Below are 18,812 nucleotides of genomic sequence, written 5' to 3'. Positions count from 1 at the left end.
ACCCGAGGGGCGGGGAGTAGGGCCCCCAAGCGCTGATTGTTCGGACCTGTGCGGCCGGGCTCCTGTGATTGGCCGTCAGTCTGGTGGGACCCCGCCCCTCGGGCGGACTGGAGACGTATCACGTGAGGGGAGCTGGTGCCAGGCGGCGGCAGCGGTGGTTGGAGTGTGAGGAACTATGAAGCACTATGAGGTGAGGAGGCGGCCGTGTGTCTGTAACACTTGGGCCCAGGGGCTTCTCCTTTGCGGGCCCTGAGCCCGATGGAGAGAAAACCGGCTGCTCCCCCGCCGCGCTCTGTAAGCCTCTACCGCGCACGCGCTTGACTAACCCGCAGGCGCTATTGCGCACGCGTGGTATGAGCGGGCGCTGGGGCGCGTGCGCAAGGCTGGGAGGGAGGTCAGGGAGAGGAGAGGGCGCACGCGCACGCGCACAAACGAGCTAAGCCTGGCGCGGGACATGCCTATGCACATGTGGGGGGGGGGGGGCGAGAACATAAGGCGCATGCGGGGGAGAAGGGGTGGGTGGAGGTATTTATATGTTTGGGGAGGGGGGAGTTAGGGGGTAGAGTCTCTTCTTGGCCTTCACTGATTGCATGCCCTTGGTTGTTGCTGCTTGGGGCCATGGGGGCACATCAGATGGTAACTTCCCCTCCCTGCTGGGTAGAATTCCTGCCTGTTCCCCATGATCCATCCAGGGCCTCAACTCTGCACCCTCCCCGCTGTCCCCCTCTTCCATTAAAATGTGTTTCCTCAGCAAGAGGAGTGGATTCCTGTAGTGATTCCAAGTCCAAGCATACGTGGGATCTCTAGAAGCAGATTTCTGTTTATGGGGTGATCTGCAAATAGGCTTTTAATGTAACTAGCATGAAGGTCCTTGGACATTAGGGAAAAGTTCCTAACTGTCAGGGTGGTCAAACAGTGGAATAAATTGCCAGGGGAGGTTGTGGAATCTCCATCACTAGAGATATTTAAGAACAGGTTAGATAGATGTCTGTCAGGGATGGTTTAGACAGTACTTGGTCCTGCCATTAGGGCAGTGGGCTGGACTCGATGGCCTCTCAAGGTCCCTTCCAGTCCTAGTATTCTATGATCTTCTGGCACGGTTCATGGCCAGGCTCTGTGGCTTAGAACAAACTTAAACTTTTCCTTTTCCATTGCCAGAGGTGGCTGGATTTTAGTGGATCAAACAGTTTGGGGCTTTCTTGAGAATAAAAGCTGGTTATATGAATGTAAAATGATTTTTGCTCTTTCCTAAAATGTTTGAAAGGTTTAAAGTCCTGTGCCTCTGGTGTTATATGTCTGGAGTGAGTGTGCAGCCTACAGGCTCATCTAGAAAGCTGCTTGAGCCTGTGAAAAGAGGCTGCTGAAATCAGCGTAGAGGACCATGGGGAGAAGAGGTCACAGCAACACTTGCACCTGTCTTGTAAACAGATATATGCCCAGATATGCAGTGCTATTAATATTGGCTATAAGTACAACTCTCCCAGCAAGCTCAGCAGTTTGTAAAGCATTTCACATGGTGAACTGTCCCACCGGAATATTGAATGCAGGGCGTGAAGGAGCAGAAGATTAACAACCCCCATATGTACATATGTATTCTTTTTACATAGGAGGAAAATCTGGAGAGTGGTGGCCGGCAATGTTCCGTCTAATCTTTTCCCTTCATCTGTGTGGAATACATGGAATTAAATCCATGTGTGGAATACATTTTATTTGCACTGAGGCATGTACACATTGCACCACCAGTAAAAAACCTACCTGTGGGCACTCTGCCAATCAGCTGGGTGACTTTTGAATCTCTCCTGAGCAGCCACACAAGTGCACAGTTTAGAGGGAACACTGGTAGCAGGCTGTCCTTCAAACTGGATGTTTTACTCCTGATGCTTCCCACCCTGAAGAACAGATTTGTGTGCCTGTACATGCTTTCTCGGATTCGTAGACGAGCAAAGCTGGTTGCCTCATGCAGGTCAGCTAATGGTCAGCAGTGGTCTTCTTAACACCCTCTCTTTATCCCTGTTAACAATGACAGCGGAACCTTTCATGCTTATTTAATGATTCCTGGTAGCTCCATTAATAAGGATACAGGTAGTTGAAATTTGCAGGCACACCTACATGTCAGATGACAACCACATGGCGAAAATTAAAAGCCATATAAGACTGCTCCTAGCAGTTTGGGCTGCTATTTGCATGCATATAAGAGAGGACAAAGGTCTACTGCATCAGACCAGCATGGACAGTTCTTGCTTTGCTTGTCTTACTGCCTTATCAGACCTTTGGATCACCTCCGTGAGCATATAAATGGAAAGATCTACCTCTTTCCCAAAGCCTGGGGTTCTGGGATTTATCTGGCAAGGAGATCTCCCCGAGAAGACAACCGTATTTAGAGTTCAGAGGACAGGTACTTATGTGTCACTTTCTACCCACCTGGTTTGAATCCTCAGAGTGTGGGTTGTCTTAGTGGCGTTGCCACTAAGCATCTTTTTGGCTATGGCTACACTAGAGAGTTTTGTTGACAAAACCCAGGGTGTGTCTACATCCACAAGACATTCTGTTGACAGTAAATTGACAGAACATTTTTCTGTTGACAATGTTCTGCTGCTTCCCCATGAGGACTTCTGTCAACAGAAAGCTGGTCTGGACATTCCCAGGGGCCCTCTGTTGACAGACAGGGATTCCAGGACACCGTGCAGCCCTGTCTGCTGTGCTTCGGGTTGGTGGTTTTGCCGAGAGAGGGCCAGGCAGTCTGGCTACTCTCTGTCAACAGAGCAGGTTGCTCTTCAATCTGCTTGGCAGTTTGGCCACGATCCCTCCAACAGAAACTTATGTTGACAGATCGCTCTAGTGTAGACACAGGCTCCTGGAGCTACATTAACAGACACGAAGGGTGTAATCATAGTCCAGATATGTGTTTCCTAAGGAATCTCTGCCCTGCTTCTTATCACAGCTCTTCCGGTGGAAGGATTCCACACCAGGGAAGAAACAGCCTGAGGAGCAGGGACAGTACCTCTGTTTTTGTATTTCATGTATTATAGCAGGAGTGGGCAATAATTTTTGATTGGTGTGGTGGGGTACTCCAAGATTTTGGTAAGTGGTCAAGGGCTGTATTTTTCTGTTGAGGGAGTGCAGGGTCTGGGATGCAGGTAGGGTGCAGAGGGAGCTGGGAGTCAGGAATTGGGCAACAGGATATGGGATCTGAGAGGGAGTTTTGTTGAAGGAGGGAGTTGTGACCTTGGGTGGGGTATTGTTGTGCAGCTTCAGGAGGGGGTGTGGGTGTAGGAGCAAATTCTAATCTAGGGGAGGGATGTCAGAGTAGGTGAGGGGTCTGGGAGGGAGCTGGGGTGTGGTGTCAGAAGCAGGCTCTGGCCAATGGGAGCTGAGAGAATTGTGCTGCACTGCCCCTACCCCAGCAAAATACTCTCAGCTCCCATTAGCCATCCCGTGCTCCCACCCCCAAACCAAAAACAAAAACAAAACCCCTCTCAGCTCCTATTTGGCTGAGAAGTGGTTCTGCACTATCCTGGCTCCCAGCAAAATTTATCAGCTCCCATTGGCTGGTTTCTTGCTCTGCTCCCGCCTCCTGCAAAATCTCTCAGTTCCCATTGGCTGCACTCCCTAAGTTCTTTCCACTGCAGACTGGATCACAAGTCTTGGTGGGTGGTATCTAGTCCCCAGGTCACACCTTGTCCACCCCTGATTTATAGTGTCAAGATGTAAATTTCTAGGCCCCGATTTCACACCCACTGCACAGTCCTGGGGGCATTCTGCAATTTTACTATGGCTTCAAATGCAATAATTACAGAATTCCCCCAGAACTAACAGAGGAGTTAGGAGAAATCTTGGAATAGCTGGTTGGACTGGGCGTGGTATGTAATCTGAAACAAGGCTTCTAAAGATGCCACAGGAGTTCCTCATTGCTCTGCAAGCCTGAAAATGCTTATGTCACTCTTCTAGGCTAGTATCGGAGGGGTAGCCGTGTTAGTCTGGATCTGTAACAGCAACGAAGGGTCCTGTGGCACCTTATAGACTAACAGAAAAGTTTTGAGCATGAGCTTTCGTGAGCACAGACTCACTTCATCAGATGCTCCCATTAGCCTCTTCTAGGCTGGTGAGTCTTGTTCTCCCTGTCATTGGGAGTAAGCTGCTCTCAGACCTGCATGTTACAGCGAGCAGAACGTTGGATAGGGGAGTGATAATGGGATATGAAATTGTGTGCTCTTAGGTGACTGGTTTAAATCCAGCCCTGGTTGTTAGTGACTGAAGTGAAACAGCTCATTCATCATGCTATAGGCTTTCACTAACCTGTATGGGACACACATTTTTGGGTTGCTGTCCAGTCCGTTGAAGCTGAGCATCCATGTCACAGGCCCCGACATGGGCACTAATTGGTGCCTTAGCTGACAGTCCCAGCAGAGACAGCAGTGATTCATAGATCCAAGGCCTGAAGGGGTCACAGGTATCATGTAGTCTGTTCTCCTGTAGAACACCAGAGAAAGCCCCCAGAATAATTCAGATCAGCTGCAGAAAACTGACCTCCCTTCTCACATTGAGGCTGAGGACATCAGGATTGCACTGTCACTGCCAATCCTGTTCAGGGCAAGTTTATGGTAGCCTTAAGTGTGCGTCATTAACAATTTTGTGTATTTTAAAAACCCTCAAAGTTCCTTTACATTTGTTCTTAGTGAGCACATGGCTGTGCGGGGAAGATCAGGGAAACCCACAGAAGATGGAATGAAACCTCTGAAATGCCCATTCAAAGTAACCTTTGTATAAGGGCAGCAAACTCTGACTTTCCCTGAGAACATGGAAATTCTAGGGTTGTTGTGAGATCTTATTGTTCTGTGTTTGTGCAGAATCTTGCACAATGGGATCCGGTCTGGGAGGACTAAGGCTCTGTGGTCCTGCCACAGTATTAATAATGTTGTGTTGTTGCACTGAGCAGAGGGTCTGTGTGCAGAGGGAGAGGAGCTCCCAGCAATGCCTGATTTGTGAGGACATGCACTAGGTAATCTGAACAATCTGTATCACTGGGTACTGATGAAACTCGTGAAATATATTGAATGTTGCTTCCTTCTTCCTGGTGACGTTTTGGACTGCTCACCCTGTCTGTGTGTATAAATGGTGTAAAGGGATCCCCTAGGCTAGCATAGATTTTGCAGTAAGAGACTGCTGAGGATGGAACAATATGATAGAGGCGTGATAATTACTCCATAATTAAAGTTGCGGCTGACTTTGCACTTTTGGCCTTGTCATTATAATTTACCAAGTAACTTCCTGTGTGAGGCCATTGTAACCTTACATCTAACTTATGTACCAGACTGCCAGTGAGTTGGATGGAGTTTCTGTCATAAGGGGTGCTGAGAGTCAGGAGTGAATGTAATTTAAGTTTCTTAAAGCTACTATCGTATTGCACCCCCCTTGGGGGACAGTTCAGGGCAGAGGGATTGGGGGAAATGCACAATACAACAGTACTGGTAAGAAACTTAAATGTGGGGTAGAGTGTGAGGGGCTCAGGGCAGAGATTGGGGATGTGGGGGGGCTCAGGCAGGGGCAGGTGTGGAGGTGCAGGCATCAGGGGATTCTGGGGTCAGAGCACAGGGTCAGGAGTTTGGGAAACTCAGAGCAGGGGCCTGGGGTGTGAATAAGAGTTAGTGGGGGGGCAGCAAGGATACCATTTTGGGAGGGCTGCAACCGCACATACCAGGATGCTCTGTTCTTCTTCCCCTTCCCCTGACAATCAGGGAGTGAGGGGAAAGTGCACAGCCTGCATGAATTCCTCCTCTGCCGCCCCCGCCCCCCAACCCTTGGCAGCTGGGTGTGAGAGGAATGCACACACGCCACTGTGCACTTTCTCCTCGCTCTCTGACAGTCAGGGGAGGGGAAAGAAGAGCAGCAGCATTCTAGTATGTGTGGCTGCAGCCCTCCTTTTCTGATGCCCTCGTGAAATAGTGCCCTGTGCAGAGAACTTGGGGTTGGAGGACTGCAGGGAGCTGGCCTGGGAGCAGCCACACCGCCGTCCTTGCTGGAGTGGTGCATGGGGGCTCACCAGCTTACTTCACTTCTGCTCAGGAGTACAAGAAATCTTAATGTTTTTGTGCTGTCCCAGAAACACGCACATTTTCCCCTTCTTCTTTGGTTACCTTGAAGAATGTTCTAATCTTTTCTATGGCTAGAACATCATTCTGGGATTTCTTGATGGAAATGCTTCTTGGTAACCTCTCCCCGGTTGCTCCACACATGGCAGCTTCTGCTCAAGCTGCCATAGGATTAACCTGCCGTGTGATCCCTGCCTTGCTTGTGGGTTGCAGCGTAGTGATGCTGGGTTTGCCTTAGCAGTGCAACTTCCAGAGTCAGAGCAATGCCACGGGGCATGAAGAGCTGCTGATGAGGCTAGAACTAATGTGGCAGCTTGCCCTGGGAATGCAGCAGAGCAGGGTTGGGCAATAATTTTTTGGTGGGTCGAGGGCACTTCAAGATTTTGGTATGTGGTCAAGGGCTGCACTGTTCTATGGGGTGGGTGCAGGTTTGGGATGGAGGTTGGGTGCAGAAGGGAGCTCAGGGTATGGGGCTAGGGTGCAGGGTGGGGTGTGAGGTCTGAGGAAGTTTTGGGTGAAGGAGGGGGTTATCGTGCAGCGTCTGGGAGGGGTTGTGGGTGTAGGTGAGAATTCTGGCGTGCGGGTGGGATGTAAAAGGGGGTGCATGATCTGGGAGGGAATTGGGTTACAGTGCCAGAGGCAAGTTCTGGCCAGGAGGTGCTTGTACAAGCAGCTGCCAGCCAGCAGCGCTCTCAGGCAGGCTGCCCTGTCTGTCAGCAGCCCCAGCCCACTGGCTGTTCTGTGGGGCTTCCTGCTTAGCAAGGGTGCGGGGGTGGGGCAGGACACGACACGACAGTTCTGCTGCTGCTGCTGCCCCCAGCAAAATCTCCCTGCTCCTGTTGAGCAGTTTCAGGCACGCACAGCTCTCTCCGCACGCCCCCTTGGGGCAGGCTGCAGGCCGAATTAAAGGCTTGGTGGGCCAGATGCAGCTTGCGCCTGGATCTTGTCTGTCGCTGCAGTAGAGTGATGAGACATTTCAGGACAAATTCACAACTGGTATCACTCCGCTGAAGCTCCAGCTAGCATCTCTGCTCTCTTGTTAGTGTTGTCGGTCGGAAACTCTGCAAACAAGTTTGGAATTTAAGATCAGGAAGCCAGCTTTGCCACTGACGCCTCATGCACCAATTGCTTCCCTGTCCCCTTGCCTCCATTGACGCACCTGTTAAATGGGGATAACAATACCAACCTTTGTTTAAAAAAAAAAAGGCAGTCATGTAGCACATTAATGCTTAACAAAATAATTTATTAGGTGATGAGCTTTCATGATTTGAAGAAGGGGGTCTGTCCCACGAAAGCTCGTCACCTAATAAATTATTTTGTTAGCTTTAAAGTGCTACATGACTGCTTCTTTGTTTTGATAGAATAAGGACTAACACGGCTATCTTTGTGTCACTATTCAACCTTTGTAAAGTGTTTTGAATCTCAAAATGTAAAGCTCCTCTAAGTGCCAACTGTTCATAAAATTTGGTTGGTGTTTTTGGGGTGGGATTGTCAAAAACTCCTGCTCTAAAAACTAACTCTTTAATCCCCCATTCCTCCAGGATCTAAAATTATCGATCAGCTCCTCAAGAAGAGGAGAGGTGCATGATGGATAGGTTCCCACTTAGGAAAACGGTTTTGGGCTGATTTGTGAACCCCATGTGCTTAGAATCTGCAAGGACCAGGGCTGTGTGGTAAATATCAGTGTCCTGCTAATGCATTGGTATCCCTCTGATGGAGCAAGTAAAACCTGGTGTCCGCAGCCATACCGGTTTGGTTGGTTTGACTCGCATCTCTTTGGCTGATGCTGCCCTTTTAATGCTATTGCCACACAGCACATAAAGATCCAGTGATGTCCCTTTCTGTGGTTGCCATAATGCTCTGCTCCTCTCAGGTGATTCATTTCCAATCCTCTTGCAGACACTGGTATTGCAAGCAGTGGTGGAGAAAACATTGGGAACCTGCTGGCAGGGGTTTAGTAAATCTCTTAGCGGAGGGGCCGTGAATCTGGCAAATCAAAGGGATGCTCTTTCTATTTTTAAAAAAAAAAAAAGTGCTATAAACAGAGTGTTTTTTTTCTTCTTTGTTGTTACTTCCTGCAGAATAGTTTTTTCGAGAGTGAAAGCAAATTGCACTTGTGACTGTTCTCTTTCTTTGTGTTTCTTGCTGCTTTGATGGCAAAAATTATTTAAAGCAGTTTGTTCTATTCATAATCCCTTTCACCTTTAGGTGGTTAGTAGCTATGGGCAGATTGCAAACACCATCCACACAGTCTCAAGCCCAGTTGTTTGGACTTCAAAGCAAATTTTTTCCATGTTTCTGAAGGTAATATACAAGCTTGTTGTCATCATTATTTATGTTGGGCCTGTGTCAACGATTGGTTCATATGTTCTTCAGGCCAGGGATTATCTCTTGCTTTCAGTTGCCTGCCACAGTATGGTCTTTTCTTGATTGCTGTTGTAACACATATCTCTAGTTTGCCAGTAGTGTGGAACAGCTCCACAGATGTGCTGGAAAGGTTAGTGTGTAATTACACTTCGGATCCAGATGAGGGCATTGGAATCGTTCGTATATGTGTACACAAGAGGGTGCTGTTGGCCGCTTGATACCAAACAGATGGTTGGTGATGTATTCTATTTTCAGTAAGGCCCTATTCTACCCTGGCATCAAATGGTATTTAGCAGGAAAAGCAAACCCTGAAATAGGAGCCCCGCTCGATAAGCATTTATGTAAACTGTAGACAGGCCTGTGTGTGTGTGTGTGTGTGTGTGTGCGCGTGTGTGTTGCTCAGAAAGACACTCTTGCTGAAAATGTCTCTGGCTAAGACTCATGCTGGGGTTTTCATTATTGCTGCGCTATGCAGAGTCATATAACCATGTTTTGCTACCAAGCTTGGCTAAGACAAACACCTGTTGCTTGCTATAAATTGAGAGCCAGCATTGCTATTAAATAAACACAATAAAGCACAGTATAAAAGAGCTACTCCTGACGCTTCACGCTAACTTCAGGCAAAATCGAGCTCTGCTGTCAGTTGCAATGACTGCAGGGCTAGTCAAAGGGTTGGATTAATGATTTACTTGGTGCCAGATATTTTAAAAAAAGCAAAACAAAGCTCCATTTGCACCAACCTGAGTGGCCTGGTTTTTGAACACGCTCAGCACATTGAGTTGGGAACATCAAGTTGGGTGCTGAACTCTGGCCTATGAGCCTGTGATTTTTTGCACCTTTTGTGCAACTAGAAGGATGAACTGCAATTCTGGAGGTCAGATTCTTCTTTCTTAATCTGAGTTAAATAGTGGAGATGATGGATTTGCTCTAGATTTAGCAGGGTGTAAATGAGAGTAGTTGGCTCTAAAAAATAGGGAGTCAGGAGCCTTCAGGGGGAAAGGAGACGGAGTGACTATGATCGGCAAATGCTCAGGGAGGTCAGAGGGGCTACAAAAGCAGAGTGACTCCAGTTAGCTTCATATTGACTAGATAAATGTCTGCTTAAAGTGTGATGCAAAGAAGAAATTTCTGCACACCATAAATGACTTCTTCCTGCAGCTGCTACCTAGGGAACCCACAAGGGGAGAGGTAGTGCTTGATTTAGTCCTAAGTGGATCTCAGGATCTGGTCCGAGATGAAACTATATCTGAACCATTTGGTAAGACTGATTATAATGTTGCCAAATTTAACATCCTTTTGGGGGCAATAATACCAAAAAATCCCACTACCATAATATTTAACTTGAAAAAGGTGAAGAACGAGGATGCTTATTAGGAATTAAAAGAAGCTGTCGCAAGGGTTAATACTGTTCAACTTTGTACATCTGGCCCCACTTTTTGTCCCTCCCTGATGAAATTTCACGACCCCTCAAGGGGGCCCCATCCTCCATTTTGCTCACCCTTGCGGTATGGGAATGCTTTCAGACACAACAATAGAGGCTCAGACTAACTGTATACTCCGTATCACGAAGGAGAAGAGGACCAGATGAATGCCATCAAGGCTGAACAGCAGGGTCCTGAAGGCTGTTAGAGGCCAGCAGGGGTGCGTAAAGTGGGGGGCTAGCCCTCTCTGGGGGGCATGACATTTTTTAAGTGGGACGTAGCACGATTTGGCTGCTGGGTCTCGGCTCAGCCACCTCATTAAACATGTTGAAATATGTTACTGTTTTTATTTATAAAAATAAAAGTGCAGACCTGCAGATTTAGGAGCTCGACTATAGGCACTCAGGGTTTATGACTTTGTCCATAGTCCCAGCTCTGAAGAATATGCAGAATAAAATTCAACAGAGACCTGAAGAAGGAAAAATCCGAAGGAGGGCCAGGGTTCCAGTGAAGTTCAGCACCTCCTGGTGGAGCCAGATCTTCCGAAGAACTCTGCTCTGCCTCCCATTTAGGAGCCTGAGTTAAGGGGCTAATGGGAGTGGAAAGAGCTCTTGAAAGTCTGGCCCTGCAATAATGCTTTCAGAGCACCTTGTAACCCTTAATGCATTCAACTTCAATCTTCGGAGCTAGGTCAGAGTCACCAGCTACATTTTACGCAGAGAGAAATTAAGGCACAGAGAGGTACGCGCTTCATCAAAGTCAAACCCAGAAGCCCTGACCTCTAGTCCTTCGGTTTAGCTCTGAACTCATCCCTTCCTTGTGCCCCAGCAGTTGTCTGCCCATCTGTCAGGCAACAGGAAATTGGGGTAGGTGCAGCATGGCCGTTCTTCTGCATAGATAATTCCTGCACAAGTCTTCGCTGCATGGGTGCCTGGGGGGAGGGATAGCTCATTGGTTTGAGCATTGGCCTGCTAAACCCAGCATTGTGAGTTCAATCTTTGAGGAGGCTATTTGGGGCAAATAGATATCAGGGATGGTGCTTGCTCCTGCCAAGAGGATAGAGCGCTGGACTAGATGACTTCCCAAGGTCCCTTCCAGTGCTAGGACATACACATCTCCAATTAGTAAATTTAATTTGGTATAGTCTCACATGGTAGTCATATCAAAAAACTAGGCAAATGCAATTTAGATGAGGCTACTCTAAGGTGGGTGCATAACTGGCTGGATAACCATACTCGGAGAGTAGTTCTTAATGGTTCTCAATCCTGCTGGAAAAGTATAACAAGTGGGATTCCACATGGGTCTGTTTTAGAACAGTTCTGTTCAATATCGTCATCAACCATTTAGATATTGGCATAGAAAGTACACTTATTATGTTTGCAGGTGATACCAAGCTAGGAGGGGTTGCAACTGCTTTGGAGGATAGGGTCAAAATTCAAAATGATCTGGATAAATTGGAGAAATGGTCTGAGGTAAACAGGATGAAGTTTAATAAGGACAAATGCAAAGTGCTCCACTTGGGAAGGAACAATCAGTTTCACACATACAGAATGGGTAGAGACTGTTGAGGAATGACCACAGCAGAAAGGGATCTAGGGGTTATAGTGGACCACAAGCTAAATATGAGTCAACAGTGTGATGCTGTTGCAAAAAATGCAAACATGATTCTGGGATGCATTAATAGGTGTGTCGTGAACAAGACACGAGAACTCATTCTTCCGCTCTACTCTGCGCTGGTTAGGCCTCAGCTGGAGTATTGTGTCCAGTTCTGGGCACCGCAGTTCAAGAAAGATGTGGAGGAATTAGAGAGGGTCCAGAAAAGAGCGACAAGAACGATTAAAGGTCTAGAGAATGTGACCTATGAAGAAAGGCTGAAGGAATTGGGCTTGTTTAGTTTGGAAAAGAGAAGATTGAGGGGCAACATGAGAGTAGTTTTCAGATATCTGAAGGGGTGTCATGAGGAGGAGGAAGAAAACTTCTTTTTGGTCTCTGAGGACAGAACAAGAGGCAATAGACTTAAACTGCAGCAAGGGAGGTTTAGGTTGGACATTAGAAAAATGTTGCTAACTGTCAAGGCGGTCAAACAGTGGAATAAATTGCCAAGGGAGGTTGTGGAATCTCCCTCGCTGGAGATATTTAAGAACAGGTTAGATAGATGTCTATCAGGGATGGTTTAGACAGTACTTGGTCCTGCCATTGGGTCAGTGGGCTGGACTCGATGGCCTCTCGAGGTCCCTTCCAGTCCTATTATTCTATGATTCTCAAATACCTTCCTCACCTGCACTGGTTGATGATTCTACTGCTCTAGGTTGTTTGGCTTTCTAAATATAACTTTCTTTTCTCTTGCTTTAATGAGTGAACTTTCAGAACTAACATGGGTGTCTATAGCTCTTCCCCCTTCCACCCTGCTGCAATTTCAAATGTACACATAGGGGATGGGAAAATAACTCTCCCTGCCAGTATATGTCTGGGACCAGTGCCATACACCTGCCAAGATATATATCACTGCAAGTCCCCAAGCACCTCCAGTTTGCTGTAAATCTAATCCCTTCATATGATCCCACATACCAGGTTTGTAGAGACTGAGTCAGATTCTGTTGTCACTTATAGCGCTATCCTGCTGGCCGCAGTGGATTTGCAATGATGAAACTGAGATCATCATATGGTCTTTGCTTTTCCTTATCTGGGCTAAGCCCAGAGGGAGGAGACGCAAACTTGAGTCGAGTGAAACATGCTATTGTGGACCCCGAGGGAACACATTCCAGGACTGGAGCCTCACACCTCACAAGGTGGAGCAGATGACAGGGCTGTCTGCTTTGGATGCGGTCTCTGGGATTTTGCGCTGAGCTCCCCACATGCAGCAGAGGGGCCTCCTGACATGGAGAAGTACAAGAGGCATCTGACGGCCATGCACAGACTTTTAGGCCTTGCCTACACTACAGTGTTACTCTGACACCCAAAAGTCGACAAAACACCACTCGCCAAAGGCTGTTTGTTCTCACTCTGTCAGTAGATCAGGTCCACATTGGGGACCTCACCAGTGACAGTGTGAGCAATGCACTGTGTATGCCACAGTCCCGTGTTGCGGGAAGGTGGAGCCGATCGCTGTGCAACCTGGGATTCCCTCTGAGCTCTTCCACAGCCTCCTCCGCTCGGGAGCGCTCTGTGCTGAGGAATGTCAGAGCAGCACACCAGCAGCCACCCGCTGCTGCGTGACAGCCGTCTGCCTGCTGCTGTGCTTGAGTGCCGGGCAGAACAGGAGCACTCCAGGGGTTTGCTCCGTGTTCCCCAGATGGGTTCGCTGTCAGGCACTCGCTCAGACTTTCAAAGGTGCCTGCCTTCAAGGCAGCCGAGATCTCAGCACGGAGCAGAGCCATCAGGGCAGGCATTGTGGGATAGTGGGGGGCTACGTCTACACTAGAAGCATCTGCCTACAGAAGTTACTGGCGGAGGAGACATTCTGACAAAATTTCTGTGGACAGATCACATCTACGCGTAAAACGGATCGATCTTTTGATCCCCCCGTTGACAAAAGGGCCCCTGGAGCATCTGCACGGCTTTGTTGTTGACCGTTTCTGCTGACAGAATGCATTTTATGTGTAGATGCTCGAGTTTTGTCAACAAGACCCCAGCTTTGTCTGCAAAACCCTCTATAGTGTTGAGGTAGCCATGAAAGCCAGTTCTGCTGATGAGACAAACAGCAGAGTCTACGCGGGTAGAGCCCTGCCCAATACAAAAAAGTGGTTGCATCTACTTGGCTCAACTCATCTGATCCGCAATCCGCATTTTACTTGCATCCCCACAACAACTTTGGAGGGGAGAGGAAGTGGTGTACAGATGAGCAAGGAGGGGGCAGGGTGGTGCAGGGACTGGGGCTAAGAGGCAGCAAGGACCCAGGGCCAGAGCTCCATAGGGAGGGCGAGAGAGCTGGGCAGGGAAGCACTCAGCAGCCCACCTGGCTGCCCTGCAGGGAGATTTAGGATCTTTTCATAGTTGGCAGTGCAGGGGTGTGCCCTAGTACCCCCTCCCCACTTACCCCACCTGGCAGCCGGGCGGAGGAGGGGGAGAAGTGTCCTGCATGGACATTGACTCCACTATCCAAGGATATGCAGTGGATACCCGTGGATATGCAGGGCTCTACAGACTGGCTCTTTGTCGACAATGAAGGAAGAGGAAAACAGTCTTTCGTAGAGGTGGAAGTTTTGTTGTCGAAACTGGGCATTTTCATAGAATCATAGAACACTAGGACCGGAAGGGGCCTCCAGAGGCCATCGAGTCCAGTCCCCTGCCCCGACGGCAGGACCAACCACTATCTACACCATCCCTGATAGACATCTATCTAATCTGTTCTTAAATATCTCCAGCGAGGGAGATTCCACAACCTCCCTTGGCAACTTATTCCAGTACTTGACCACCCTGACAGTTAGGAACTTTTTCTAATGTCCAACCTAAACTTCCCTTGCTGCAGCTTAAGTCCATTGCCTCTTGTTCTCTCCTCAGAGGCCAAGAAGAACAAGTTTTCTCCCTCCTCCTTATGACACCCTTTAAGATATCTGAAAACCGCTATCATGTCCCCCCTCAATCTTCTTTTTTCCAAGCTAAACAAGCCCAGTTCTTTCAGCCTTTCTTCATAAGTCATGTTCTCCAGACCTTTTATCATTCTAGCTGCTCTTCTCTGGACCTTCTCTAATTTCTCCTCATCTTTCTTGAATTGGGGTGCCCAGAACTGGACACAATATTCCAGCTGAGGCCTAACCAGTGCAGAGTAGAGCGGTAGAATGATTTCTCGTGTCTTGTTCACAACACACCTGTTAATGCATCCCAGAATCATGTTTGCTTTTTTTGCAAAAGCATCACACTGTTGACTCATATTTAACTTGTGATCTACTAGAACCCCTAGATCCCTTTCTGCTGTACTCCTTCCTAGACAGTCTTTTCCCATTCTGTATGTGTGAAACAGATTATTCCTTCCTAAGTGCAGCACCTTACATTAATCTTTATTAAACTTCATCCTGTTTACTTCAGACTATTTCTCCAATTTATCTAGATCATTCTGAATTTTGACCCTATCCTCCAAGGTAGTTGCAACCCCTCCCAGCTTGGTATCATCTGCAAACTTAATAAGCGTACTTTCTATGCCAATATCCAAATCATTAATGAAGATATTGAACAGAACTGGTCCCAAAACAGACCCCTGCGGAACCCCACTTGTTATGCTTTTCCAGCAGGATTGAGCACCATTAACAACTACTCTCTGGGTACGATTAGCCAGCCAGTTATGCACCCACCTTATTGCAGCCCCATTTAAGTTGGACTTGCCCAGTTTGTCGATAAGAATATTATGCGAGACCGTATCAAATGCTTTACTAAAGTCTAGGTATACCACATCTACTGCTTCTCCCTTATCTACGAGTCTCATTATCGTGTCAAAAAAAGCTATCAGGTTGATTTGACATGATTTGTTTTTTACAAAACCATGCTGGCTGTTCCCTATCACTTTACTACCTTCCAAGTGCTTGCAGATGACTTCCTCAACTACCTGCTCCATTACCTTTCCTGGCACAGAAGTTAAGCTGACTGGCCTGTAATTTCCTGGGTTGTTCTTATTCCCCTTTTTGTAGATGGGCACTATATTTGCCCTCTTCCAGTCTTCTGGAATCTCTCCTGTCTCCCATGACTTTCCAAAAATGAGAGCTAATGGCTCAGCTACCTCTTCTATCAGCTCCTTGAGGATTCTAGGATGCATTTCATCAGGCCCTGGTGACTTGCAGACATCTAATTTTTCCAAATGGTTTTTAACTTGTTCTTTTTTTATTTCAAAAACTAACTCTACCCCTTTTCCACCAGCATTCACTATGTCAGGCATTCCTTCAGATTTCTCTGTGAAGACCGAAACAAAGAAGTCATTAAGAATCTCTGCCATTTCCAAGTTCCCCGTCACTGTTTCTCCCTCCTCACTGAGCAATGGCCCTACCCTGTCCTTGGTCTTCCTCTTGTTTCTAATATATTTGTAAAAGGCCTTCTTGTTACCCTTTATGCCTGTAGCTAGTTGGAGCTCATTTTGTGCCTTAGCCTTTCTAATTTTACTCCTGCATTCCTGCGTTATTTGCCTATGTTCATTCTTTGTCATTTGTCCTAGTTTCCATTTTTTATAGGATTCCTTTTTTAGTTTGAGATCATGCAGGATCTCCTTGTTAAGCCAAGGCGGTCTTTGCCCATATTTACTATCTTTCCTACATAGGGGAATAGCTTGTTTTTGGGCCCTTAATAATGTCTCTTTGAAAAACTGTCAGCTCTCCTCAGTTGTTTTTCCCCTCAGTTTTTCCTTCCATGGGATCTTACCTACCAGCTCTCTGAGTTTACCAAAATCTGCCTTCCTGAAATCCATCATCTCTATTTTGCTATTTTCCCTCCTACCAGTCCTTAGAATTGTGAATTCTATGATTTCATGATCACTTTCACCCAAGCAGCCTCCCACATTCAAATTCTCGACCAAGTCCTCCTTATTTGTTAAAATCAAATCCAGAACAGTTTCTCCCCTGGTGGCTTTTTCAACTTTTTGGAATAAAAAATTGTCTCCAATGCAGTCTAAGAACTTATTGGATAGTCTGTGCCCCGCTGTATTAGTGTCCCAGCATATATCTGGATAGTTAAAGTCCCCCGTCACCACCAAATCCTGGGCTCTGGATGATTTTGTTAGTTGTTTAAAAAAAGCATCATCCACCTCTTCCACCTGGTTAGGTGGCCTGTAGTAGACTCCTAACAGGACATCATCCTTGTTTTTTACCCCTCTTAAACTAACCCACAGACTCTCAACACGTCTATCTCCTATGTCCATCTCCACCTCAGTCCAAGCGTGTACATTTTTTATCCACAAGGCAACACCTCCCCCCTTTTTTCCCTGTCTATCTTTCCTAACCAGGCTGTAGCCTTCAATACCAACATTCCAATCATGTGTATTATCCCACCAAGGTTCTGTGATGCCAGTGATATCATAGTTGTATTTATTTATTAGCGCTTCCAGTTTTTCCTTTTTATTACCCATACTTCTTGCATTGGTATATGGGCATCTTAGATATTGATTTGAACTTCCCCCCAGTTTTTTCCTGGCCCTCTTTTTACTCTGACATTGTTGCCCATGCTCCCTCCTACTTCCGACCCATCTCCCAGGTTTCCATGTTCTCCACTTACCTGCGGGCTTTGCTCCCCTGTCCCCAGCAAACCTAGTTTAAAGCCCTCCTCACCAGGTTAGCAAGTCTGTGTCCGAATGTGGTCTTTCCCCTCCTCTAAAGGTGAACGCCATCTCTGCCTACCAGTCCTTCTTGAAATAGCATCCCAAAAGTCGCAGTGCAGTGTGTACGTTCTCACTGTTTTGTGGCCAAAAGGCAGTTTTTGGTGACAGAATTTGGTGGTTTGGACAGGGCCTTGCACTTTACCTACACTACATAGCTTTCAGCCTTGTCCACGGTGTTGCTGCTGTTTGTCGGGTCTTTTCCAACAAAATATTTCCAGCCCCAACAAGTAGCATTTGCTTTGCTGACAGGAGGTTGCTGCGCATCACACTGGCACTTGCTGCTGCAAAACTTCTGCCCACACTGGCAATTGAACGATAAAACTTGTAAAGAATGTGCCATTTCTACTGTCTCCGTGCTGGAGAACAGCTGTTTTCTATGTGGCTAGAGCAGGGGCGTGGAAGTGGGGAGATCCTGGTTTTGGCCCCACCACTGACAGTCTGCTAGATCATAGGGTTGTCATTTTTGTGCCTCGGTTTCCCTCTCTGAGAAATGGGGATAATGAGACTCACTCGCTGTTTGTGAAATGTTTTGAGATTTAACAATGAAGAATGCTGCCTGGGGGAAATTCCTGTCTTCATTTGTGGGGGCAGCTGGTTCCTCCCCAGCCACCTGTTTGTCCTTCCTAGTCACCAGCCTGGATCTTGGAGCCTGAGTCACAGTGACAACTCTGGCTGGAAAACCCCAGTCCATCTGTGCAGTAATGGGATGTGCCATGTTCTCCAGAACAACTTCTACCCTCCTCCGCCCAGGGCCTCTCAAATAATTACAGCCAAGCTGAGTTTTAGATCCTGGGCTCAATGTGTCTGAATATTGGCAAGTTAATAATTGCTTTTGTCCCTCCAGTGATGCCACCAAAGCAGGCAGCTTGCTTCCACAGGGAGCAGGCTACTTTCTTGCTAACTTTGAGAGGGGCTCTGTGACTGGGGAGCTCTGGGGAGAAGTCGTACAAGAGGCAAAATAACCACATGTGCCTGATTGATCCTGCTAGCACCCTTTTAGCCCATCTCATTGCTGGGGTATAACCCTGCACACACACACACGTGTGGCTGTCCCACACATGCGGTTACTTCTGTACTTTGTTGGGAACACGTTAGTTCTGCATTGCGGTTCTTGTAAGAAAGCTCAGGCACGTAATCCAGCCCCGGGGTAAACTCTCTCAGTACCCGGGGTGATGAGCTTGCTCTGTGCAGCGTAACCCAGCCAGCCTGTTAGCAGCTATTCCTCCGTTGCATGGGTATTTAGCAGGGATGTCCCTTACCTTTTGAGGTGGTGGCTTGAAACTGATTTCTCCAAGTATTTTGGTCACTTGCTGCTGTCTGAGCTCCCCTGATTCAGGCCTCTTCCAGTTGTGTATTTAAGTCTCCCACTCTGTCCCTCGTGGCCAGGGTCTGCTGTTTGTATTTTCTCCTGTTTTACTGACTCAGCAGTACCCTGCCTGCTGCTTCCCCTGCATGAGATTCTTGTTGTTTCCAGGGTTTGGAGGTATACGATGAACCGTGCTATCCTCCAGAGTGCAGCTTCTATTAATACGCCTGCTTGCACCCGGTCCTTGCAATCTGCTGAAAGTGCAGAACACGTTTTCACTGCCCCTCGCAGGCAGCTGTGGAGGCTCCACAGAGGGGCTTTCTCCCCTTCTGTTT

The 18,812-nt window shown here is 47.5% G+C and overlaps 1 protein-coding gene and 1 long non-coding RNA gene across 4 annotated transcripts in view; one reads left to right on the top strand and one right to left on the bottom strand.

The window, feature by feature from the left end:
- Positions 1 to 97: 97 nt before the first annotated feature.
- The window catches only part of TECR (trans-2,3-enoyl-CoA reductase), a 43,530-nt gene continuing 24,815 nt past the window's right edge, over positions 98 to 18,812 (top strand). The window contains exon 1 of one of the 3 annotated variants that reach the window (XM_074979431.1): positions 98 to 190. In XM_074979431.1, the coding sequence (XP_074835532.1) occupies positions 176 to 190 (15 nt within the window). In that variant the 5' untranslated portion in view covers positions 98 to 175. Of the gene's footprint in view, positions 191 to 243; positions 295 to 9,675; positions 9,715 to 18,812 lie in introns of those variants that run through there. The other 2 variants (XM_074979429.1, XM_074979430.1) reach the window with 2 other exon arrangements.
- On the bottom strand, positions 618 to 18,778 carry LOC142002926 (uncharacterized). The gene is made up of 3 exons (XR_012642747.1): positions 18,431 to 18,778; positions 4,297 to 4,470; positions 618 to 2,010 (listed from the first exon to the last, which is right to left on the bottom strand). It is a non-coding gene; the product is annotated as an uncharacterized LOC142002926 (long non-coding RNA).

Source organism: Carettochelys insculpta, chromosome 29 (genome assembly GCF_033958435.1).
Source record: "Carettochelys insculpta isolate YL-2023 chromosome 29, ASM3395843v1, whole genome shotgun sequence".
NCBI lineage: Eukaryota > Metazoa > Chordata > Testudines > Carettochelyidae > Carettochelys > Carettochelys insculpta.
This window is presented reverse-complemented; position numbering and strand designations above follow the sequence as displayed.